Below are 27,550 nucleotides of genomic sequence, written 5' to 3' on the forward strand. Positions count from 1 at the left end.
TACGCACATGCATTCTTGTGTGAATTGGTGCATGCATGTGTGTGGCAAACTCTGGCGGCACGCTTGAAATTAAAACCTTCTGCGGAACACCGCTCACGATTGGACTGGAATTAAAACAAAAGGGAGAGGAGCACACAGAAAAAAATGGAGGAAAGGAAAAAAGAATGGTGAGAGAAAGACGAAGAGAAGTGTATTGTCTGAGAGGGGAACTGGTGAACGATTGCCTCCACTGCAGTCCTACAGCTTGTGTCTGGGTTGTTTCTTATCAGAATGTCAGGCAGACCTTTCCCATTGACATGCTTCTGTCAGCAGCCTGCTTAAATGTGAAAGCAATTAGGGAAATTGGCGGAGTCAAAGAAACATCTCAAAGGCACCTAAAAGAATAGCTGTGATGAGTTGAGTTGGAGAGTGGCTGTGCACAGGGAAGGCTGTGTGCACACTCACACATGCATAAATACTGTACATGTGCATATCTACATGCAAAGACACATACCCGTCTTTTGTCTTCTCTCCTACATTAATGTACCACTGCAGTTTATGTCTTTGATGACTGTGTGCATTGAGGTCCACACGTCTCCATGTTTCTCTTTGATAACTCATGTGACTGAGCCGTCAATAATGTAGGTACTTTAGTGGACACATTCAATTAGCTCCGAGACAAAATGTTCACTGGGAATGTAATTTAAGTAGATTGCATGAATAAACAGCAAATGTCTGCATTTTCAGTTTAATAGCTTGAGCCACAGTGAACTACATATCCCTTAAGGCGTTTCTGAAGGCATTCCCTTCTGCTCTCACCTCTCTTAACCCTGAGTACGGAACATCTGCTTTCTCCATTCAGTTGGAGCTTGCTGTTTTAATAGCTCTGGGCATACTGCCTTGAAAAGGAGAAAAAACTTTTGGCCAGGGCCCCTGGCTTTCTCATTAGCAGTCTATCCCAGCGTCGTATAGGAGTGTTCTCACTGGTCAACCTTTCCCTTTGTGGAACGCAGTCTTGACCTGTTCCCACCACAGTGTGTGTGTGTGTGTGTGTGTGTGTGCATGTCTCCATGTGTGCTTGTCTGTGCATGAAGCGGTCATTTCCATGAGAAAGGAGCGCAGAGAATGGACAGGGGCCGCATTTTCTTTTTCTGAGGCGGCTGCAGACGCAGTACAGGGTGTACAAGGGCGACCTCATCCATCATGTTGTGAAAAGCCTAGAATTATCTCCCCATGTTACTGGACATCATGTGATGAAGAGATTCTTGACAAAGGTCATCTAGGGTAGAGAAGCCAGGGTTAGGCCCTTTTACAGTAATTTCAGTCTGTTAAATAAAGTTCATGATGCAAGTTCCACTTGCTTTGAGGACTCTGTCTATTTATGTGGTGCTTTGCACTATTTTGGTCACTAGTCACATGAAGTATGGCATTATAATGTTATGTAATGCTACATGTATTTTAACTCCACTATTTTTCTACTTGCATACAGCTTCTAAAATACGATGCACTGTTTGTTAGCAAGACATAGCCAGACTGAATTCTTATTAGAATATGATTTTATTACGGCCTGTATTTCAACCGATTCAGAGAAAAAAATAAATATAAAAAGTTGATTGTCAATGGATAGTCCAACAAACAGTCAGAGCAATTTTGTTGTTAACAAATTAAAGTCCAGGGTGATCAGGTGACGTGTATGACTATGTTGCTATTAGTATTCCGTCCATCACACATAATACCAACAAATGATTTGACTGGCCTGGTAGTTCTTTGCCTGAGGATGAGATCAGTTCCCAACAGAGCGGTTCTAGACTTACTTTCCACCATAAGAAGTTGGTCTGGCTTCCAGGTTATTGTTACACATCATTTAAACAGATTACAATGCTTCTCATAGGTTATAATTTCTTTCGAAGTCTAGTTCATATCCACCTGTCAAATCTCAAGTCACAAGTTCACTCTCCTGTTTGCTGTGTTTTTGTCCAGTTCAACATAATATGCAGCTCTTTATAAGGTGATAAATGCTCCAACTAGTCACTAACATTGTCCATTTGTCATTTGCTGCTGCATGAACAGGTAGGACACAATGGGTTTATCAATACGAACAAATGACAATTGTGAGAATTAACCAAAGCTACAAAGCTGCCCACAGCCTTTAAATATTGTATTGTAAGGCGTGTTTAAACCATCCAACACATAGAAAAGTTCTACAACCAATCAGAGACAAATTATTTGATGTACTGTATGTTGAGCGTCAAATGTTTTAATCGTTGTTAGCTCTTTAAAAGGCATTTAGCTGTCAATACCTTTTAGAAGCGCTTCTCCAATGGCAGCCATTTGTGAACCTGTGAACAAAATCAACTAAGTGATGCTCAGATGACAAGCATGACTATGTTGCTGTTACTCTTTTGTCCATCACTGCATAAACCCAGCCCAAACGATTTGATTGGCCTTGCAGATCTTTGCCGTGAATAATTAATTCCAAACTCTGTGACTCCAGGCCGACATTCTCCCACAAAAACCTTTTGGACAAGGCTTCCAGGTGTGTTTATCCCAGGTGTAGTAAAGCTATGGGCCGTAAAAGCAAAGCAATGACATAAAAGATGCTAAAATGCCACACAGCTGGTAGAGAAATTAATGAACTGCGAGACAAATTTTGTGGGTTCGTTGCAATTACCACTGTCTTGGTTATTACATGTAGAAATTCTTCAAATAAAAATACTGATTAGGGCACCTTTAAGGTCTCGGTACTAACTGCATCATTACTAGTAACAAAAGTACATTAATACCGTATGTAATAATATAGAGCATAACGAGTGAGCATGTTAAAACTCAAAACGTCGACGCTTTCTTCAGACATACACAACATTTCACTGTGTCGGTTGTTTCTCTTTTGAGCTGCACGCTTCAGCCCTTATCCTGGAAATATGAGCTGCCTGCCTCCATCCTTTTTTTTTCTGCCCGTCTGTCCTCTGTGCAGCTCGGAGACTTGGAGAAGAAGGAGGGCGGGCCTGTCGGCGGCGGGCGGAGTTTGTGTCCGGTGTTTTGGTTGGTCGGGAGTGACGTATCCGGAGCCACTTCCTGATCTGTCTGCTCCCTGGGAGGAGGAGAGGGAGACTGCGGTGTTGTTAGTTTGAACAAAATGGCTGCGATACCAGTGTCAACGAGAGCTCACTGAACGCCTACCATGAGTGTCCGCTCCGCTGTCTGGATCAACACAGAATGTATTTCCCGGGAGTCGTTACTCAGTTTGCATTCGCGGTAGCCAGCCCGTCGCTAGTCGTCCAACCGGCGACTTAAACAAACGCGTTTCTTTTGCACTTTAAAACAAGTTGGCTGGCTGGCTGTCGCGGCCGTCGGCTTTGCTGCGCGAGAAGTCAACGGCGATTTTTTTAACGAAAAAGGCCTGATTTTTCCGGTTTGCGAAACCTCGCAACGGTCGACGACTTACAGCGCCAATCAGCTAATGTTAGCTTACATCATTTAGCTGCTTTGAATAGTCATTTTATTCGTGTCCGTTTTTTGTTTTTGTTATTAGTGGTGCTTCGCCCCTTTCCCCGCCCCCATTATATCGTGACGTTTTAACAATTTGATTTTTGGCGACTATAATTACACCGTATATTTTTGTTGTTATCTTTTTTTTTTTTCTTTTTGCTCAAAGCATCAATTACCGTATTTGCTGTGTATATACCTGGCTGAGAAGCCGTTGTTTACCTCGGTATCTTGTCACCAAGCTGCTTCAGCGGCAGTCGGCTTATCTGCCAAGCCTGACTTTAATTGCGACTAAATCTCTGCTCCATTTCTTTACGGGTAACTTTTGAGAAGACATCGGAGAATGCTTTTTCTTCATATTTTTTCTGCCATGCATCGACCCCGAGAGCTGCCAAAGCTGTGATAAACGCAAGGTAAGAGTCAGATGAATATTTTGCTGTTAATTATTTGAAAATCGAAATCGCAGTAGGAAAATGCACATGATCTAGCTGGAGCTGTAAACCAAATAAATAGGCCAAATAATCCACTATGTTACTTTAGTTCTATCTTGTCATATAGGGATTGAGCCACATCATTAAAACAATTATCTGTGGTTATCTGTGGTGCTGCTCATCATATTATTCATGTTATACATCTTTAAAAAGGACTACTTGATGAGAGGTATTCTCTCATGTGCTGTTTTTGGATATTCGATGTGAGATTGATGACTAAATGTAGTATGTTTATTTTAAGGGCTTGAAATGTTAGGAACTTTTGTGTTATATCATAGCTCTTTCATGATTGGCTGAAGGGACTGGAACACACTCTGTACATGTGAGTTGTGTAGTAAGATGGTTTCTTGACTGACTGAGAGAATTGCCTTGTTTTTTTCAGTAGTCTGTGTAGTTGTTACTAGGTAATGGTGCAGCGATTTTATCTTTATAGGTTAATTGCTGACAGAGTGGAGTTGTATCATGGCGGCAGCACCGCGTATTGCTTTTAAATGCTTGGATTTGTTCTTGCCTGTTGTAGCTGCAGTGTTTTTCAAAATCTGATCCCAATTTTCACAGCTCGGTGGTCCGTGGTTCATTCTGCAGCTGTATCGCGTCCTGTATCTTGTACACTATTGCACATTCCACTACACAAATTCCAAGTACATTATTAAACATAGCTGTCCTGTCTCTCTTCCCCCCCTTTCCTCCACTCCCCCCACCCCGGCTCGGTGTGAAAGCCCAGGGATTCTGATTGAACTGTCGCCTTCCATTGCATCCCCCTTCCTGCATCCTGTCCCCCAGGCACTGGAGTATAGCTTTTAATATCTCGTCCGCGTGTCTTAATTGAAGTACATAATTTCCTGTTCAATTTCAAACCCCCTTTTCCTAACCCCCCTCTGACATCTCTGTCACCGCTGTCTTATCTCTATCGTCACACACCAGCGAGGTGATGAAATGAAAAAGGCTCACGCACACATACATTTGCAGTTGGATGGGAAGCATTTTTTTGTCTGTGTGCAATGCATACAGATGTGGCTTTATGTCTACGTGCTCTGTTTTGAAAATGCAGTTGTGGTGTCACACATGTTACGTGTTTCGGTCAGGATCAGCTTGTGATTGCTCACATGGAATGCCTCTTATTTGTGCCATAGGACTGTGTGGCCATTTTTGTTAAGCTCAAAACCCTGACAGTTGGCTAATGCCCTTCAGTTGTTAATCAGGTCTTGAGCTGCCTCCTGCACGGCCTAGAAACTCAGCTGACTCGCATACACAATCATAGAGCTGTGTTCTTACCCATGGTCATGGGTCCTCCCTGTCATACGTGTGCCCATCAAAAGCATGACACGCAAGTTGTAAAGGGACATTGCAGGGGTATTCTAGTGTACGTGAAACTAGTGAATCAGAAGAATTTATGTATTTAAAACCTGGAAAGAGGAGGAATTACCTTTGCCGAACAAATGCTTTAGAGCCACAAAAAACAAATTGATTGGCTCATCCTTAGGGCACTAGGGCAAATTTAAGCTGTAGAGAGGCAACTCCAGAGGCCAGTGGTGTTATATTTAAATGAATTTGTCAGGCAAACTTCTGTTTTCTTACACTTTATGGAATGGTTTTGTCATTTTAAAAGCATAAAGATATCTGGTGTTATAGTCTATGCATATTCTGCCAGTAAATTCATCTACAACATCTACAAATTGCTGCACAGAAATTGCATTTGAAATAGAAACATTCAGCCTTTCTGAAAGGTTGTTGCAACCTTTTAATTTTGAGGTGTGTAATTGTTTTTTTTTTTTTACCCAGTACTAGAGGACCCAAATAAAAAAAAAAAAAATGTTGTCACATTGTGGTCTAGACTCAGTGAACTATATTAGTACTTTTGCTGTTTTGGCAGCGCACTAGCAGGAAACCCATAACCCGTGTTGGCTCTGGAAATAATCAGGCTGTAGGCAGTTGGTATCTAGACATTGTTTTGATTAGAGTGTATTGCAACAAACCAATGAGGACAGACCGTGGTAGTGACTCCATCTGCAGCCCCTTATCAAGGGGCAGAATCTTTTATTTAAAAGGAAACCCAAGGCTTGCTTCCCCTTGTCTGACCCTTTATAGACAAAACACGAGCACTGGTCTTGTCCTCAGATTCCTATCATTAACCAATTACCATGTTTCTGTTGCTGGTCTGTATGTTCTATGTCACTGTGTCCCCCATACACACTTAAGATACGTAAGATAGTCAGCTAGTCAGTTTATCCAAGAGGTTGCAAATTTAAATAAACCAACATTTCTTTCTATTCATGGTCAGATATTTTGAGTTGACCTTGGTAAATCCCTTTGTGTTTTAGTTGCGTGTGGCTTGTGTTGTCTATCCCTTTTCACCGTCATTGACCTTAGCCCAGGCCTGACTACGGTATTCACTGATCCTGTGATTATGAGGCCTTTCAAACAACCAGCACAGACCTGAAAGATAACGTGCTTAACACCGCCGCAGGGTGCTGCTCCAGTAGGGGAGCCTTGACAGTAGAATCAGCTGGATTCAATGGGAGGTTGCCCAAAGCTATTACCCTCTTCCTCTCCGTTATGTACTGCTATTTTGGAGCCTTTCTTGACTGTGCGTTTGCAATGATTGTGTACTAGGAAGCTAGAAATAGATGTGGTGTCCTTTTGTGGATGGATGCTACTCAGAAATAACGGAAGGAATGAAGATTGATGTTGGTCAAATCTAGCATATCTTCCTACAAAGTAGTGGAGCAAGATGTGATTTGCTTTATCCAGGTTATCCAACCTGGATATGTAGGGTGTAGACCAGGTGTTACCGCACGTCTAACACTGATCTGTGTAGGTGAGAGATGTTGCTATCTCATGTTATGATAGACATGACCTTATCTTCTTGCTATCTTGGCCCTGAACCTGGCAATTCCTGATTGCATATGTGCAGAAGTGTACGCTGCATTTCTTTGATGAAGTGAAATGCATACCCTGTTAGAGAAGGGTTCACGTATGATTTCAGCCCTGAGTGAAGAGCAGCCACATTTGCTTGCGACCAGAAGTCTTGTATACAAAGTCAGGGAGAGGTGGGGTCTGTGTAACCCCCTCCTCCTTGTCTAACTTGTGAGCCAATGGAGGGGGCAGGGGCTTAGGGGGCCCACCAGGGGTAAACCAGGACGGGATAGAGGCAGGGGGATGGGGGAAGCTGAAACCGGCGAGCTGCTGCCTGTGATTCTTGGCAGGGGTCCAGGGGAATGTTCAGTGTGCCGAGGTTTGGTGGGGGCCTCCGTCCCTCCCTCTGCTTCATGTCGGCTAATTGGAGAGATGCAGAGAGGAATAGATGGGAATCACATGGAAACCAACAGAGAATATACACGACAACGGTCTCCTTTTCCTACTCATTAGATCAGTTAAACAAACAAACAAACAAAAAAAAAAACAAGCAATTTTTTACTCAGGATAAAAACTTGGCCCCTCTACCTTCTGCTTTCCTCTCACCTTTTGAGATGTACAGTGTTTTTTGACAGCACGGTCTGTCATGGCTTACATTTCTCTCATTTCTTTTTTTGTCTTTTTGACAGTCCTTTGTTCCCACAACTGATCACAACACTTACTTTCTGTCTCTCTTTCAGAATCTGCATTATTAGTTACACCGCCCACAACCAGTAAATTGTTGACCATCACTGTGTGTTTGTGTATGTATACCTGTCTTTGAGCATTGATTTGAGTTTAGCCCTTGGTAGTGAGGCTTTTTTACTCAGGACATTATGGCTGGTCCTCCCTTTCTGAAACACTTTCAAAGGGCTGTTTGAGGCCCAAGACTTGGTTTGGTGGTTCAAGTTAGAATGTGGTTAGGGTAAAGGTTGAGGTTGGGTTAACCCCTGACGCTATACCAATAAAGTCAGTAAAGACATGTTGTGCAGCATTTGAAAAATAATTTAAAGACAATTTTTGAAGCCCGGCTCATATATTTATCATATATATATTTCTCCATACCTCCCTAATGTAAGACATGTTAAAAGGATAGTAGTTCCAGTCTATTGGAAACTGTTTGCTTTTAACCTAAAATTATTCCTTTAACCCTCTGGGGTCCAGAGTATAATTGGCCGTTTTTTTCTACTTTTGGTTTTACCTTTATATTTCATCTTAAAAACAGTTTACCTTGCCTTGTTGGGTGTCATTCTCTTCAACACAACCTCACATGTGTGATTATACAGTTATTTTTTCATTCTGATATACTGTATTAACACAGTGGACCTAAAACCACACTAAAAATATTAAATCCGAGTAGGAAAAACCTAGATTTTTCACTGTGAAAACCACAAACATATTTAACGAACCATTTGTATAACTTAGAATGCAAATCTAAACTGTAAATTTCAAAAGCTTATATAAAAATTTAGCAAACAACAAAGTTATTTACAACTATTTACATTGAAATACAGGAAATGCATCAGGCGTTTTTTGCACAACTATTTAGAACCATCTGCAAAACTATCAGGCGTCACAATAAGTAATGTCTAATAAGTAATGTCTAATAAGTAAGGTAAGTAAATAACTAAGGTCACAAATGTCTCAAATCTCAAAACTCGTTTCTCTCTCTCTTCACCGTCATCACTCCATAGATTGTATATAGCGTCACTCCCACCAATTTTCCCTCTTCCTTAGCAACCATTACCATATAATTTTCTGATTGGCTGATGTGATGCATTTTTCCACCAATAGGAAAGAGGGTGTCATGTTTTTTTTTTTTTTGTTTTTTTTTTCGATCACCTGAAGCCGGCTAGCGATCTCCGCTTGCTAGCGTTTTCCTTTTCGCCGTATCTTACTGCACTAAACGCGCACCAAATATGATGACAATATTCAGGAAAAAGCATGCCGTATATTAGTTTTCATAAGTCCACTTTTACTTGGCCTATCAACACAATTTAAAAACTGGTATATAGTTTGAAGTTAGCACTTTCTGCACAAATTGAAACGGAGTCTCAGTGAGACTTCGTCTTGCTGCTACATCGTCTTAAACTGGTCATGTGATTTGGACGCGCCGGCGCGTCCGTCGACTCCAGAGGGTTAATTGCATAGCCTTAACGGAAAAGGAAGAATCACAAAATCCATCCAATAATAAAGCAAACACAATATCTGATATTTGATTTATCAAAAAGCAAAGCTGAATATACCTTGAGCTACTGTAAATGTGTACTAAATATGTTTTGACAATGTATAAATCTACCAGTTAAAACAATTCTGGCAAGTGTTTGAGGTGCAATGAATGAGGCAGTGGTAGATTAGTTTAACCTTGTCATGGTTTACATGGAGAAATAGTAAAATGCTTGGCTTTTTAACATGACTGCACATCAGAAGTATATAAAATAGGCTGTATGAATTTTTATCAATATGAATAGAAAGAAAGCACTCATAAGCATGCAACATACAAACACATACACAAGCAGCAGGCATGACAGCTTCTTCTGGAAGTCTTAGCTGTGTTGATGGCATGGAACAGGCCTGCTTGGTCTTGTGCCTTGTGCTGTTTTCCCGTTTAATGAGCTGCCACTTTGTTAAAGTTTCATATTGACTTGGCAGAAGCAGGGGCTAATTTTCTGGAGACAAACCTCAAAGCGGTTATTTATAGCACAGCTCAGACTCTCTTACTACTTGATTCTTTGACTTTTTCCTCCCTCTTGCTTCCCACTTGATCATAGCTCTCCATCCACCTGTTTTCATTCAGTCAGTCCGTTGTCTTCAGATTTCACCGACCAAGTGCAATTCGTCCAAAATTCATTGAGCCCAGTCCGGTCAAAATAAAGTACATTGTATATTTTCACAAGGCACTATCTTCACCTAGAAAAACACACCAACATTGTTGTTGCTGCTTATCAACTGTGGAATTTACAGGCTTGTTTTCCTCAAGCTATTCAGGTTGAGTAAACACAAATGCACACCCACACACATTCATGGGGAGTAACTGAGGTCTGTTACAGCAGTAGCAGGTATTGAGGAATTATTCCCCAGGTAAGGGCTGCCCATAATGTTCCATGTAATAAGGCTCAGGAGAGTCCTGTGGCTTCTATAATACCACAGGAATGGGTGGCTGGCTGAATGGTAATGGTGCTGGAGAGTGGATTTACCACATTCTGTGGTCATGGCCTGACCATATTACTTTTTGCTGAGAGACGAAAGTCCTTTCCTTTCCTCTTCCTACTCCTTTGTGTATAGTGTTGCATCTACAGTTGGCTTCACACCCATTCAGAACATATGAAGCAGCACGTTTAGTTGGTGTTTTGACTTCTGAAATTCTGTTTCTCTGTCTCTCTTTCTTTGTCTTCATAATGGCACAGCTAATTTTATCCCCTCTGTATTCCCATTTTTAATCTTGGATTATTTCCCCCTTACCCCTTTTGCTTCGCCCTGCATCTCTAGACAGTAGAGATCAAGGTGCATGGATATTTCACTCCCCCTCACCCCCAGCCTTCCGTCTCTCCTCGTCTGCCAGTAGTGCTTCGTTCAGTTTTGTTTCCACCAACTCCATTTCTCCAGTGAGGATTGTTTCTGTCTTTCCCCTCTTCCAGTCTTTTTCCTTTCTCTCCATGCCCTGTCTGGTTCTCCGGCGGCTGTCGTTCTTAATTGGTATTGCTCTGCGTCTGCTTTCATCCTCCGCCTGCCCCCTTCCTTCTCCCACCTCCCTCTTCTCTGCATCCCTGGCGGAAGAAGACAGGCATCAGACAGACTGCTTTGCTGTGTGTGTGTGTCTTTGTGTTTTTATGTGGAGCTTGTGTGTATTATGAGTTTCAAGCTTTTTCATTCCTGTACACAGTGTGCCCCTGTTGTCACGTCGTCTTCTCTGTAGCTTAGCCATATATCCCGGGATATTGAACTGTTTTGTTCATCATAGGAAAAGAGGATCCTGCCCAGCCATGCAGTATCCACACTACTTTGCTGAGTCTAGATTTATTTTCTTCATCGATTCCTAAATTCATAACACCTGCAAGTCAATGTAGGATCTTTGATTGTATTTCTAGTAGAATAGATCCATAAATGAGAGGTATGGTAATATTCAGGGCATGAAGTAGGCTGGTTTGTTAATATCCATGTGTTGTATCAATAAGAGCTGGATGAGAAATGTAATGAAAAATGTATTTTTTATTGCTATGTACTCCGTTATCTAGCTTGCATTTAGCCCTATCTATCACCAAGACTAGAAACAGGGAAACGGCCTAGTTCTAGTAGAGGCCCTTTCCAGCAGCTCAGCTCTGCTCAGATTTTTCAACTTTGAACAATGCTCGACTGAGTCTTGGGCATGTGGTTTAACACCGTGGTTACTAGCAAGATACAAGATCTAAATCTGCAGTTTTTGCATTTACTAGAAAGAATAATAATTTTTATTTTTCACCAAGGCTAGCCATGTTCCTTGTCTTAGACTGGAGCTGTCTTTGCATTATTATTTAAAAAATTCAGACTAAGATAGGAGGGGAAAAAAAGTAGTGCTTAAGATATTGGCTGTGTTATCTTGCCAATTTAAGGACCTTTAATGTAAGAGAGCACTGAATGACATGCTCTGGCCTTGTAGACCACTCACCTCAGACCAGGACATATTTTGCCTAATTGCAGTGTCATACTGCCAGCAGGGGTAAACCTGATGCTGGAAGGCAGCACAGAGACAACCCAGGGTCACTTCTGAGGAAGTGCTCGTGTAAGCAGTACTGAAGTAGAGGGAGAGAGTCAGGTAAGGTTATATGTGGGGGCAACAGAAGTTAGAGAGGAAGCTAAATTTGGCAACTGGCAACTGTTCGCTCTCTCATTTCATGTTGGATTTTTCTACCAGGCTGCCTTGGGGTTTCTAAAATTACTGCGAGTAAATAAACTTTTAATTATAAGTCTTCTATAGTGTATCACCATATAGGAAATTTTCATTATAATGCTACGTCCTTGATCGGTTGTATTGTAGTTGTAGTTTGTATCCTTCTGACCCAGTTTCCCCAGCCCTCGCTGTGACAACAGCACTAGTAACCAGATACAGCAACCCCACTATCATTTCAAGGGTAAAAGGTGAGGATACCAAAATGACACAGTCAGCTGTAGTAAAAAGCTTCTGTCAATAGCAGCTGATATCTGAAACTAATACGGACATAAATCCAGTGTCTTCAACTCGCATAGCATGTCCCCTTCCAGGCTCACGGCTGTCACTATGTCACTTCACTGTTGCCTTACATATAGTATCTTCTAGTTATTATTTGAAGTTTTTTTTCATGGTTTGTTTCAGCGGTGGGCATTTGTGGCAGATAGTGTGTATTATTATCACGTTAGTTCAGGTATGGAAGAAAATTAACAAGCACGTATCAATATACTGCTCACACTACACATATTGCGCACAATAATCTGTATGCACGCAAATGCACACATCCATAACCACACATAATTTGGACTGTTATTTATTATCTGAGGACAGCCTTCCCTTAGCTGCTGAGATAGCACAATGACAAACAGAGAAAAACAGGGCTATGTGAGTGTGTGAATGTAAGGGAGAACAATAAAGGACTCCTTTCATTTTCCCTTGCTGCAATCACTAACCTAACTAGGGTTAAGTTTTTGTCTTAAACACACTTTTGACAGCAGCATTAATCTTTTTCTCTCTGCCCATCTGGATGTATGTCTAACCCTACCTGATGTCTCTCCCTACCTTCCATAGAGACATTACTGCACCATCAGACTCTCTTTGAGGCATCTCCTGTCTTTTTGATTGACAGCTCCTCCCCCTAGCAGTGGGCAGCCCAGTAGGAGGCAAGCCATTAATGTTCTGTTACGAACCTTATGATTCATTCATATATTCTGATTTTGATTCATATCCAGAGCCTGTGTATAGGCACATTTTGTATTTGGCTTATTAGTCAGGGACAGAACGCACACATAAATTTCAGTATTAATCTTTCAGTTTATTCAATAAAAACATTTGATCTTTAAATGATCATGTCCTTGTCATCAAGAGGTTTGGAGGCGTTACATTTGCTTGTGTTATCGGTGTAACCAGTATAAAACATAAAAGCCGTCTCGCGTCATCTTAATCACTAGTAGAGATCACCAACTAATCCCCGTCAAAAATATCACATGCACATTAGAAACAGTCTATGGAAATCCAAAGTAATTAAGCTCCCTTATGCAGTATTGTCTTGGAAGAACTTAAATTTTGTGTGGCCTCCATAGAAAAACAGCTTTGAGTACTTTTTTACCTATATATGATGATAGTCATTATTTTCATAAAACACACCATTATCTAGTTTGCAGAGTATTCAACATGTCAGTTAAGCAATGGGGCACTTTTTTAGAGGAAGTCATGTCTTTCTAGTTCACAAATATGGAGAACAATAGCTAATTGTACAAGGCAGGCCAGTGTATGTGTGTACATTCCTGCTTCGTATACTGGCCAGCAAATATGAATAGTCTTTTATTTTAGGCTGACATGAAGATGATTGATCTCATTTTCACATTTTAGACAGTGTTATCATTGATTTGATATCATAGCCCTGTATTGGAGACGAATGTCCGTTGCTCTTAGTGAAGACTAAACATGCGCGCACACACACACACACACACATATCCAGTCCCTGTGCCCCAGCTCATGCCTCTAATAGTTTCCAGGAGCTGTCACTAAAGCAGAGCCAAAGGAAATGGAGGCTAAAATGAAGTGCTCAGTTTCCTCTGGCCTTCAGGCTAGCAATCTAGCTAGTTTGACTTACGCCCACTGGAAACAGATCTTTGTAAAAAGACCTTGTGTCTTATTCTGTTAGTCTGTAGGCCTTTATGTTGTCTTTCTTTCAATCCCTTTAATCCTTTGTATTTTCTTGCTGTCTTTAAACCAGGCCATGTTCAAACTCATTCTCTCTTTTTCTCTCTCTTTTCATTTTCCCTTTTCTATTTGTGGCCTTCTAGTTCCATCATCTCTTTTTTGCCTTTCCAGTTTGTGATCATGAGGGGAAGTGTTCAGCAGAAGCTCCACCCATTATATTTGTATGAAATGGCACTTACGGATAAAAAAGTCTTACTCAGACCCCGAGTGCACTTTGGTTCTGTTAAAAGTGCTAAAAGTTTGCTTGGAAACTTAACTGCGTGGATTTTCTCTGAATCTCTGTCCGGAGACTGAATGAATGTCAAACTCCTGTTTGCAAGTTCCCCTGTTCAACATTACACGTTCTGTAAATACCAGAAGTGGAAAAAAATTAATATAGCCTTGTCAAACTAATTCTTCCACAACTTGGAAATATTTAATCTATTAGAATGTATCATTTGCTTTATCTCAATGTTTTACTAAGCCACTGCCTATCCTATAACCCCAAGCAGACTCATGCTTAACAGTTTGCATGAAAAACATTTTTTTACCTTTGGTGGTTGTGGCATTGGAGCTTAGTTTTTCCAAAAAAACTAAGCTAACCTCGGGCTTATCCAGATGTTGTTTTGGGAATAAGCTTCACCACTCCTCCTTCAGCTCCTTTGCAATCATATGGGGTTTAGTCTTTCTTTTTTTATTTGGTTCTTGTAGACCTCGTCTTGACATAAACATTTCCCCATGGTTCTACTTTTAAGGCCATATCAACGGAGTTTATGTGTATTATATAAAGTACGTAATATACGAATGATATAATAATACTGAAAAAGTGAAGTACACTTAACATTTTAGCCAAATCCTTGCTCATCTCCTTCATCTTTGACTCATCATTCTTCTCTTTTCTTGTTGGACAGCTGAGAGAAGCTAGCAACAGAAGAAAGAGAACCATTTGATGGAAGAAAAGAAAAAGAAAAAACAAGAAGACAAGACCAAGAAGGACATCGCTCAGAAAAAGGTGAATGTAAAAATGCATATCTCTCTCTCTCTCTCTCTGTTACAAATAACACACTTTATTAAAGAAAGTATTTTAAGACTACTATCATTTACTTGTAATGGCTGTCTGTGTTTGGGTTGTGTAGTTATAGTTTTTTTTTTATTACGCCTCATTTCATTCAGTAACATTAGTCTTTTTACTGTTGAATAAAACTCTAAAACTATTTTTTTTTTCATTGTCAAGTGTTATTTGTAAACCCCATCCTTTCCTTATTGAGTTCCTAAGACCAATCTCTCCCCCTTTGCAGGCTGCCGATCAGAAACCCAAAGGTGAGTGTCATGATCTTGTAATCTACACCCTCTCATTTACCTCATTTTCTAGTACTACACCTTCTACACAACCACTGATTTACAGTTCATTAATCAGCTCTGATTAACACACATAAAGGCATACGCCGACATTGCACAGATTATTCATGCATTATACTCACATTCTATTTGCATTCTTGTACACAGATGGGGACACACATTTTGCACATGTTAGCACAATTGTGCCATTTGACTCTTTGTTTCTCAGACTTAAACACACACATCAGAGCAAATACAGTGGAGTGTAATGCTGAGTGACGCTTGGTACGCCCGCAGCATCAGGCAGTGAAGCGTGAGGTCACCCAGACAGCTCTCTGAGTTTGGTGTGGGTAAAGAGATGGGGGATGGGCTAAAGGAAGAAGGGAGAGGATGAGTGCAGATGAAAGAAAGGAAAGCTAAAATGCAGAGGCTTGGTCTGAAAGAACAGTGTCCTCACATGCTCTCTGTGCTCCACTAAGATGCAAAAATAGCTCTTTTCTGTATATTGCTACAATATTAGTGTTAGTTATTATGTCAGCAAGATACCCAGTCTTGGTGACAGGCTCGTCCTTTAGATTTGGGGATTTGTGAGTCGTTGAAGTAGAAGACGTATTATCACTAACAGTTTATGAGTAGTTTTAGTGATTCAGTGACAGGCATAGTTAAATAATGAATGTATTTGGTTTTACATAAATGGGTTTTTGTTATAACAAGAGTAGATTTGGTGAAGTTCACACATTGTTGGAGCAAGGTGGCTGTCTTGAAATCTTCCTGGTGTGTTTCTAAGTGCTTGTCCTTCCAGCGTTTGAGCAGCAGTGCAGCCATCTGGGTGGAACTGAGTGGCATGGCAGCAACACACATTTCTAATTGTAAAAATCTCAGATGTCTCCAGGCTTTTGATGCCACAGTAAAATTGCACAAATGTCCAAATGCATAGTGATCTGACATAGGACACTGGTTACAAATAGTAACAATGAACAGTGTGAGAGAACAAGCAGATTTTCTAGTGTGCTGTATCTTTTTTAAAAACTACTATGTGCAAACGGTACATTCAGAGTTTTGTTTCAAGGCTTGCCCAGAATACACCAATTCATCCATTACCTGTAGCCTGCCTTTTACAATCACAGCCTTACCTGTTGGTCACTATGGACCAAGGGTATGTTAATGATCGTTGCAAACCAAATAACCACAGGATTATGCTAGCAACAATAAATGTTGCACAGCTTCTTTGTTTGCGTATATCATGTTTAACCATGCATATGTAGCTACATTGCAGCCATAGTTTTAGAACAGTGGCCCACTTTGGTTGTTTTGCTTATGAACTGCAGCTGAAGACACAGTTCTCCAATTTTAGGGGACTGAAAGTAATTAGAAATGTTAAATACACAAGTTGAACTTTGGTATCTTCCCTTGTGATTCTCTGACAGGCCTATGCTTGCCATATTGCTTGTTTTAGAGGCCGTTTTACTTCTTCTAAAATCTAGAGACTATGTATAAAGTTCAATTTACATATTTACATTTCAAATCCAATGTGCCATGTTCGAGCCTAATAAATGAAACACATATTAAACCCCAATAGTTTCTTGCAGTATTGTTTGGTTTGTGTATATAGGCTGTTTGAAAGGTTACTGGGAGTAGTAGCAATGAAATGTAGAGGGTCAAGTAGGAAACACTGAAAGGTTTTCTTAAGAAAGAGGCCCATGGACAGGAGCACAACTAAAAAGGAAAGGGTAGGAGAAGGAAGAAGAAGGAAGTGGAACAGGCTGTTTTGGGGCAAGATAAAAGTAAAAATGAAAGAATCAAACACTGGAAAGAAAGTAATGGAGCAGTGAGTACTTTAGTCAAGTGCCAAAAATGACCGCCAAGAGTCGATGATGCCACTTATATAGAAGAGGACTAATGACATGGACATTTATTTTATGGTATGTTTAATGAGAGATCGAGAGAGAAAGGGACATGGAATGAGAAACTGATTGTGTGTATATAGTGGGTATCCATGCAGAAAAAAAGATAAAGAAAGACTGTTTGAGGACTAATCGTTCAGCGAGCCATCAGGACTTCTGGGAGCTTGCATGTAACCTCCCATCTGCAATATCTTTCAAAGGAAGGTGGCATCAACTGGAATGAGATGGGTTTTCATGCGTGACACTAAATAATAGAGGTGTGTGTATATGCAGGAAGGGAGAAAATCAGTATGCGGTAGTGATTTGTGTCTTTCCATCCATATCAGTGCATTCTGCCTTCCTTACACTTTCAGAAATTCATAATCACATACACATACACATTACCTCCCCTATCCTCAACCTTTTTCTGCTTGCCTCTCTTCAGGCCTCCTTGGCCCCAGCCATTTCAATTTACTTGCGGTAATCGATCTTGGCCTGGCGCATTCACATGTATGAAAATGGGATAAAGCCTCGGCGCACTGGAATTAACTTTTCTGCCCCCTATTAGGCATGGAGCGCCACCGAACGCTGGGTTCCAGGAGGCAGTGTCCAATTGCCCTCCCCACACACACAAACATGCACACAGACTAGACCTCTGTTACAGGTCCCTCCCACCCTCCTCCCTCAGAGGGCTGCTGATTATTCACCCCCAACACACAGACAGCTTCATCTCTTCCATCACTGCAATCACAATCAGTCAGTTTGACTGCTACACAAACCTACCAACCTTGACAAAAACATCTAATGTGCACACACACAGGTAGAAGTATATAAAGTGTATCTGTATCAGTCAAGCTGGAGACGTGTGTTCCTAGATGCCCAAAATCATAAAAACACAAAAGCAAGTACACTTCTTCCTACAGTGTCTTAGAGCCTCTCAGTCTATTGCCATTGACTGAAGCAAATGCCTACATTGTTAAATTGTGAAAACAGCCAAGATAATAATGTCCGTGGTGCCTGTTAACATACATATGCTGTACACACTAACACATGAAGTTAAGAGAAAACAAGGCCCAAGCAGGAAGTTATACAGTTTAGAACACAGACGCCTACATGCAGAGAGACAAAGCCGCAGCAATACCACAGAGCATTTGTTACATTCACACACTCAGATAATGAGAAAATCTGCACATTACACATTTGCTGTTCTTGTACTTTTTACTACTGAAAGGTTAGAGAACTAATGTCTGTCACTACCACATCCTTCACTATCTGCCTTACATATGCTATTCCGCCTGTCTTTTCACCCTCTTCATGCCGAGCCTCGACGACTGCATCTGAGGAGAAACACATTTACACGGTGTCATCATGGCAATAATAGCATTATATATTTTCAAAGTGGCGAGAGACACACATAAACACAAGAGTGTCCTATAATTCTGTATTGGATTAATTTACAATTTCACATGCTATTAATTGCATGAACACTTCTAAAATGGAATTTCATGAATTGCTATCTAATTAGAGGCTAATTTACTTAGCCATTCAGGCTGCGTTTTTCTTCTGTTAACCACATTTATAAACACTCAATGAATTAATAGTGAATAGCTTGTGAATTAAGTCCTGTGGATTTATGACTGCCAAGTATAATTGTTTTTCCTCTACCCCCTCTGTGTTCACACCACATGCATGTCAAATGGTAGAGGAGAGTGAGGGATGGAGGGAGAGACCAGGGGCAAAGATAAAGGAAACAAGAGGGGCGCTTAGACTTAAACAATGCTTTCCTCTCGGTGTATTCATGTTGTATGATCACTCACAAGCTGCTGACAAGAGAGCCTATTCTGTGGCTCATGCCCCTCCCCCACCATCTTTTCCTCCCATCAGGGAGCTGCTTTATGTCAAATATCAGGAAGATTATTAGGATGTAGCTCAGCTGATATGAAAGACAGTTCATCCTGTGCTTTGAGGGCTAGCTATATGTATAAATGTGTTTCTATACAGTTGAAACACTATGTCTATATAGGTCTGCCCTTTGAACTTATCATATTCCTTTGTCAAATGGCAGTTAGATACAAAAGAGACAGAAAAGACCAGATGGTATAATATTTTATCATTTGGAATTAACTTGATGAAATTGTGTCTGTTATTTATCTGCTATGTAACATTGTGTATCTTAGAGTACTTATCAGGAATTTTATATACAACCCCAAACAATACTTGAATTTCCATTGGATTTCCTAGGCTCTAATGACAGTAGGCCTCTGACTCTCATTTCTTTCAATACTGAGACCAGTGTTTCTTATTTGTGAGTCAGTCTTAAAAAGTTGAAGAATCATGCTATGTAACTATTGCGTTCAGAGTGTATCCTCAGGCAGTTGTTGCCCTGAGGCTCTGACCTGAGATAGAGGTGTAGAGTGATCTCATTGAAGCTCTTTACCCAGGGTGTGAGTTACCTGCTATTAGGATTAAAAAGCAAAACGGGTTTCTTGGGGCAACTGTCATAATCCGAATAGGCAAGGGAAACACAGCAGAGATAAGGAAAAAAAACAACAACAACTTGGCACGGACAGGGGTGGGGGTATTAATTAGAGAGAGAGAGTATAAAAGGCGTGGTATAGGAAGGGGTCACCAGAGGCACCGAGGGTCACAAGAGGCACATGGAGGTGCATTAGGCAACTGTCAGTCTCTATAGCAACGGCTCATTATATGACGGGTGAGGGGTGAGAAATTTTGCCTTTATTTTCATGTGTGTGAGTGAATTTCTGCTTTTCTCTACTAATACTGACAGATGGGACCTTCTATAGACACACCCACTTGACCATTTGAGTGCATAAACAGACGCAAGCACATGCATTTGCCTTCTGTGACTCAAGCGTCCTCCTAGTTATCTTGCTAAAACAAATAAACCTTTATTTCTATGTAATCTCACTACTTTTTTTTTTTATCAATATCTGCTCCACTGATTGATATATTTACATGGTTGCTGTAGCCTTAAATGACCTTTTACATACTTATCAGAAATGATTCCCAGTGACAAATTAAACCAATTAGCATTTAGCAGGTAAATAAGAATATGTTTTCATTTGTGAGGAGAAAAACACTTTGCTGTAAGGGCAGCTATTGTATTCATCTGAAATGTGTAGGGAGCCCAGATCTACTTTACTGGAGAAGAATGGAAATTAGAGGTATGATAAGGAAGTTAGCCTAAACTATATTGTTTTGTGTGTGTGTTTGCGTGTACATTATTCTGTTTGTGCCTCAGCCCACACAAGTTTGATCCTACTTTGTGCATAAATAGACTGGACCTTGTTTCACTACTATTTATAGGGGATGCATTTTTTCTTAGGCTTGTTTTCAAGAGAAAATATTGATGCACACAAAACCACTAGAAAAACAGCATTTATACAATTTTTGTATATAGATGTAAACACATTTTAAAACATCCACTACTTTCCTTCCATTCTCTAGTTCTTAGCTTCTATTGGATGAAGAAATGCACCATTGTGTGGGGAATATATGCCTGTGTGTTGCGTCTATCCCTCCCCCCTCTATAAACATAGCTGCATAATAAAGTGCTGCTGCAGACAATAGACAGAGGAGATGTGGGAACCTGCACTGCCTGGCACAAGGCTCAGGGACCCAATCAGTTCTTTACAATCACAGATAGCAATTCTTCTCACCAGTTATGCCTTGTTTGTGGATTTTTTCAACCACATCTGATTTCTTCATGTGTTTCCATTTATCTTCGTGTAGTTTTTTTCTCAGTTCATGCTCACTTCCTTATTCTTAAGATGTTGCTTACGATTGCCTTTCTTACTGCGTGTAATTAGCCATTTAGGGCAAAGAAAGGCTGTAATTAAAACTTTGGTGCAAGACTGCTGAGAGTGCATCAGCTGGAGGGTTTAATGAAAGCCACAGTGCACTTGATATAGGTACTTACTTAATCATCTCTCATTTTAAGGTTCAGTTAGATATGCAAAGGCTATCACCAGAACCAAATTTTGTTTTTACAACACATTCACAGTTATGTAACCTAAACAGTTCTGAATACAACACTATCAGTGACGATGGTAGAACACTTCAGCATTGTCAGCATTCTCTTTGTGCATATTGTGTATTGTTTTCTTGCCAATGTACAAGGTTTCTGTAAAGATGGATTCAGTGTGTACATTGAATTTGAGGTTAGTAGCCGGACATTCCTCTTTCTCACAAAGAAAACTTACTAAATATTGGTGAGCCCTTGACATTGGTTTACCATTTATCTGAGGCACTCTGTAAACATGTCTTTTTAAAATAAGTTTGATACTGTAAATTGTCAGCTAGATATTTAAGGAAAGAAATTACACCTCCAGAAGGGCCTAATAAGCAGAGAAACAATGCTTGGTTACACTGTTAGTCATCCAGCTAAACTGAAATGCAATAACATGCAACCTCACAAACATGGTGGGTTTCTTTCCTTCACTGGCATTGGTGTGTTTTCTCCTTTGATTTCATTTTAGACTTGTAGTATTTTTCTACTCCCCCCATCTCTTCAAAATCACTCACTCATTCCTCATGGATTAAGAATATGTCCCCTCAAAATGAAAGACATGTCTTATTATTTGTATTTATGGTTGTGCAAGGCAGAGGGGCGTGTATCACATGTACTAATTTTCTCACCTCGTAATACATTCAGACTGCCATTTCTACTGTCTCGTGTGTGTACATGCATACTCCCATTACATCCCTCTCTAGAGAACATTAATTCTCATTTAAAATTTTTATATACTTGCTAAATACAGATTACACTAAAGATAGTTACACATTACCAGTGTTGGGCACGTTACTTTTAAAAAGTAATTAGTTGTAGTTATTAGTTATGTCTACTAACTGAGTTAGTAACTGAATTACTCCACTATAAAAGTAACTAGTTACCAGGGAAAGTAACTATTGCGTTACTTTAAAAAAATAAAAAATATATATGTTTAAATATATCTAAGAATTAGAATTTTTTTCTGAGTGTAATGTACACTTCACGTGTACGTTCTTGCCTTTTACCTCAATGAGGTTAAAGTAGTGCCTATACTTCCACCTTGAAAACGGCAACTTTATCTCTGAATGCTCTCATCTCTCCATTGTTACAGGTTATCTCTGATTGCTTGTGTGATACTGCTATGCGCCGTTTGTGTGTAAACAACACCCGCCCAACTGAACACTGCCCTCCCGCTGATTGGCTTACCATGAACTCTTACCCTACCTTAGCCAATCATCATCACTTATGCTACCCCACCCAGAGGGAAAAAAACACCTTCGCAGCTCTTGTAGCTGGCTGACGCAAGTAACGCACCACATTTAACTGTCGGTAACAGTAACGGTGTTGTAACGGAGGAAATAGTAATTAGTTAGATTACTCGTTACTGAAAAAAATGACGCCGTTAGTAACGCCGTTTATTTTAACGCCGTTATTCCCATCACTGCACATTACGCAGCAGGATATTTTTATAGCAGCACTTTTGTTGAACAATAAGGGATTATTTCACCATTTTCTGTAAGCAGTAAGTGGTTTTAAGTTTATCATGGTTATTGTGTGTCATTGCTTGTCTAGAAGTAATTAGATGTGATCATCTGCAGCATGGTTTAGTGAGTTGCAGCATGGATACACCCCTGTCACTACATCAACACAAACGGTCTCTGTGAAACAGGGTGTGTATGAAGCTATGGGAATTGTGTCTCTTTCTCTGTCAGCCTTTTTCTGTTTATCTTACCAGCAGAAGTACTCAGCTGTTAATGGATTAACACCTATACTGGTCCTTTCGATCACATTTTTCTAAAAACAGTTTCCGAGCAGCTGAAAGAAAATCCTTCAGTGTGTTCGTCTGCTTGAATTTCAAAGATCTGACATGTTGGATAACAGATTAAAAAGCAATGAATTTGATTCTGTAACTGTCTTTTTAATTGGCTTATTTCAGAGTAGATTTCATGCTTAAAATTTTTTGTAATTAATTTTTTGATTATCGCCATGCGATAGACTAGCGACGTACCCCACCTCTCGTCCAATGACAGTTGTGATCACGCGACCCTCCAGAGGACCATCGGTTACAGAAAATGAATGAATTCATTTTGTGTATGTACATAACCACACCCAAACCGTTCACAACTAAATACAGTCATCTTTCAGTCTTGTTACCTAGTTCATATTTGGAAACACTAACTGTCATTTAATATTCAAAAACTTTGAATGACATTCCCCAATTTGATTCCTTTGATAACCAGTATAAGCTTGTAACCTGAGTGGAGAACTCAACTGAACTCAAGTTTTTAAGCATCCGGTACTGCAAACTGGATCTTGGATATTGGAAATTACTACTGGGAATCCAGACCCTTGTGGTGACAGGAGCAGGGGAACTGGAGTCCAAGAACCCAAACTATAATTAGGCTTGAACTTCTTTCTTTAAAAGGCTACTGGGTTTCCTAAAAATCACTGTCACTACAGTCAATGTAGAACATCTAGCAGAAGGAAGGAAAAAAAAAAGAAGCAGAGAGGGAAAATGTACACTCGCTAGAAACATGGGTTGGATTTGGAAGAGATGAAAGAAAAAATAAAATAAAATACAGAGACAGATTGGATGGAGGAGAGAGACTTGGAATGTGGAGATAGAGGAGTGAAAACAAGAAAATGGCAGGGTAAGGAGACAGCAACAAGAGCAGGGAGAAAAGAGACTGAAAGACAAGGGATGAGGGATCAAGATGTTTAAAGGCCCGAAGGGAGAATAACATAGCGAGCAGAGAAAGATAGACAGGAACAGAGAAACGAAAGGGAAATAGAGAGAAATCTGTGGGGTTGTGGAGCGGCTGGAAAGACGTGGGGGAACATGGATGGAAACAGCAGGGAGGACATGGAGGAAAGGGGGCAGGGCTGCTTGTGTACACTGTCCTGCCCTCTGATTGGCCAAGGCAGCATCAGGCGGGCTGAGCTGAGTTTAATCAGATGTGCGTCACCAGCTGCAGTTTCAAGCCAACAGCCAGCCCGATTCTGCTGGAGGGGGGCAGGCTTTTTCGCTCTCTTGCTCTCTGTCACTCTCCTTCTCTCTCACACTCTTTCTCTCTCACATAGATAGAATGGGGCGACCTGCAACACTGGTCTTTTTTGCCTGCATATATATATATATATATATATATATATAATGCATTTTTTCAAGTCTTTGTTACTGAAAATGTGAATCTCCTACCTATCACTGCTTTTTCTGTGTTTCATCAGATAGGCAGTCTGTAAGGGCCTCTGCAGCAGCGTAGCCTTTTGGCTATGGTTTTGTACATGCTCTTGGCAGGCACAGTGAATACCTCTGCGCTCTGGATTTATTTTAACCTCTGATGTGGTAGTGTGGGTCTATGTGTGCTTGTCATTGTATGGTTAATTGCTAGCCCTGCAGAGTAGGACTGTGGTAGGAATACTTCAGACTCTCATGCTGGTGAGATTGAAGTTTTAATTAACAGATTATTTCTTACCCATTTATTTCACACTTTTGAAAAGCACCTCCCCCCTTTCTCTGCACGCACAAAAACTGTCTTTTCCTATCCTACTCCCTTGAGTTTAAGTAGTCTCAGCTGTTGTCTAGAATGGCTTACCTATCTAGGGACTAGAAAAACAACATCATCAACTATTCAGCATGCAGTTACCCATGGACCAGGGAACTGTAAATCACAGCAGCTCTTGGGTCACTATGTTAGCAAGTATTTCTGTGCTGCAGAGACTTCTCAGATAGACCACTGCTATACCAGATCTAATTTGGCCTTCCTTTCCATTGATGCTCTTGTGCATACAGCCATGGACTCACCCCATCATGGTCCCCAGCACCCTCACTAAAATCTATTTAGTGTTTAGGCCAAGTAGCCTTGAAGCACCCTGGGGAGGAAACTTTAGTAAAGCCAATCTGTTCGGTTGCTACCGAGCCAGGTCCTGCTAATAATAACACCTTACAGGTTAACACTCAATTAGATGGCTGGCTGGTCACTTTAACCACAGGGAAAGGGTCAAGCTGAGGCCCAACCGGCAGGGAAAGGGGCGCGTCTGTGGGTGTGTGTGTGTGTGTGTGTGTGCGTGCGTGCGTGTGTGTGTGTGTGAAGAAAGACCAAGAGAAGAGAGTGCAATGAGGAGGAAAGGAGGTGTCTCCATGTTTTCAGGTGTGTTGGTGTTCAGTCACCAGAAAACAATATGACCTTTTCATAGTGTGCGTCTTGGCCAGTAACATATGTTCAACAACAGGCTGCGTGAGGCAGCTTGCTTAAAGTGATAGTCCACAAACAGTGCAGAATGAAATAGATGCAGTTAAAGCTCCAAATACCTGCATCACACAATGCACAGAATTTAACAACATGGATATGTATCATGTGTAAAACACATCTGCCATTCATTCTGTAAGGATCTGCCTCATATGACATATCATTAATTATAATTTGTTCCATCACATCCTGCTAGGATATAAGTTGATAAGCCACCCCCCCCCCCCCTTGTTCCGGGTCAGCACTGCCAAGACAAATATGACTTTTTATATGAAGTACTAATAGTGAGTTAACCGAGACACTAATACCTTGCTCCCTGCATGTGTCTTTCTGTGTGTGAATGCTTGTGTGCCCGTGTATTGTATCTGTCCAGTGCCAGAGCCTGCTCCCACTAAGCCCAGTCCCGGCCCATCCCACCATCTCCACCCTGCCAGCCCCACGCTGTCCCTCTCCTCTTCCTCTTCTGGCAATGGCAAGCGCGCTTCCAGCAGTAGCCAGCTCGCGACTCAGACTCCCCCTCAGCAGCAGTGCCAGTTGTCCTCTGCCAGTGCTCGCTACCCGCCCAGAGAGGTGCCCCCACGCTTCCGTCAGCAGGAGCACAAACAGCTACTGAAGAGAGGCCAGCCACTGCCTGCAGGAGCCCTCAGTGCTCTCACTGTCTCCTCTTCCTCTTCCTCCTCCTCTTCACCCTCATCACCTTACTCGTCTTCTTCTACAAGTACCAGCAGCACTACCCCAAACTCTGCCACGTCCACTGCGGACAAACAGCACCAAGGTTTGTGTCAGTGTAGCAAACATTTCTTTTTTTGTTTTGGTAGTTGCTGTGTGCATTATCATAGTTACCGTACTATCTTAAACGTTTACTCAGTTTGTCAGCTTGTGTTGTAAAATTCTGCTGTGTTTCATTTACATGTATTCATTCATCTATATATCTGACTGTATACGACATATCATGTACATAGATCCCATATCAGCTTTATCGTTTAGCTTAATTTCGGACTTAACTATTCAGTTTGCATTGGCAAAAATACAATTTTATGCAAAACAGCATTGAAAAAAAAATGATGCATTGTAGGCACAATAAATAATAGTGGTTATAATAGTAATTTAAAAGCACACCATCACTTCCTGTCAATAAAAAAATTAAAACATAAAGAAATAATAATTATTTTTTTCCAAAAGCACATGACAACCCAGTGTAGATGCTTCAGTGTAAATGAAAAGGTCATGGTTTAGTTGTTTAGCCTGCATGCTTTTTTTGTCACATACACGCTCAGACCTCTAGCCAGCGGGTTGGCTTTTAATGAACACTTTGCTGGCCTAAGATTACTAAGATGTAACCTGCCCTAAGGGGGACATTGGGCACCGACTTCTTGTATTTGTATGCAAGTAATATGTAACCAAATAATGGCCATGCGTTATTAATATCATTATTATAGCCGTATTATAATTTCTGCTCATTTTCCTTTTCATACATACAGTAATAATTTCTCAGTTTATATGGAAAAAAGTTGCTTTTCTTCTTTTCTTCTTTTTCTGTCTGTAAAACCAATTATAACCGTCTGCCCAATGTACACAGACACAAAAGTGGTGGTACGTCACATCCAAAAACATGACGCACTTAACTTTGAAGACGTAGCATTTATAGCACACTGCCAGTGTTTTCAAGGTTAGGTCTTCTTAGTTTCTATCTTTTTTTCTCATAATTTCTTTTGATCAGTGCTGCATTGCTGCTCTGTGCTGTCTTCCATTACTGACTCAACTTTTGCTGGGAGAACACTGGGCATTCAGCAAATAAATCTGCAGCAGCTGTGCGTGGAGCTAGTCAGAAAGCCCTCTGCATTACAGAGGCGACTGGTTTTTGTATGCACTGTCGCAGTTTTACTTGTACTCATGCCTGTGCAACCAGCCAGTGGTCTCAGACACAGCATCAAACAAAAACTCATCGTCCGTGATTGCCTGCAGTTTTTGGATGTTGTCTCATGTCAACCTGCACAGCTTTAAGTGATATTTTGTATGTGTTCCTGTATGGTTTATTTAATGAAAAATGTTGTGAATTTGCCTTTTTTTAATATTTCACAAACAGTTTTTAAACCATGACAACTTGAGAGAATTCATTTTTCCTGCATTAGCTAAAATTTGCTATGAGTTTCTATTGAGATAATATTAAAATAAGCTAATAACTGGATATAATAATATTCCCTTTCTGTGCTCAGCTGTTTGGTGCAGGGTTTCCTCAGCTGTGGGCCGGGTTCTAAATTTAGCTGCTGGGTAAACTCACGAAAGAGAAGCAATACGTCTTGTCCTTTAGATTTGAAAGACATATTTAT

The 27,550-nt window shown here is 40.7% G+C and overlaps 1 protein-coding gene across 1 annotated transcript in view; it reads left to right on the forward strand.

Annotated features, from left to right (window-relative positions):
• Nucleotides 1–1,009: 1,009 nt before the first annotated feature.
• tnrc6c2 (trinucleotide repeat containing adaptor 6C2) overlaps nucleotides 1,010–27,550 on the forward strand; it is a 53,727-nt gene continuing 27,186 nt past the window's right edge. Inside the window, exons 1-4 of the mRNA XM_084554403.1 lie at nucleotides 1,010–3,878; nucleotides 14,652–14,752; nucleotides 15,039–15,060; nucleotides 25,594–25,995. Coding sequence (XP_084410529.1) covers nucleotides 14,690–14,752; nucleotides 15,039–15,060; nucleotides 25,594–25,995 — 487 coding nt within the window. The 5' untranslated portion in view covers nucleotides 1,010–3,878; nucleotides 14,652–14,689. The remainder of the gene's footprint in view (nucleotides 3,879–14,651; nucleotides 14,753–15,038; nucleotides 15,061–25,593; nucleotides 25,996–27,550) is intronic.

Source organism: Chelon labrosus, assembly GCF_963514085.1.
Source record: "Chelon labrosus genome assembly, chromosome: 2".
NCBI lineage: Eukaryota > Metazoa > Chordata > Actinopteri > Mugiliformes > Mugilidae > Chelon > Chelon labrosus.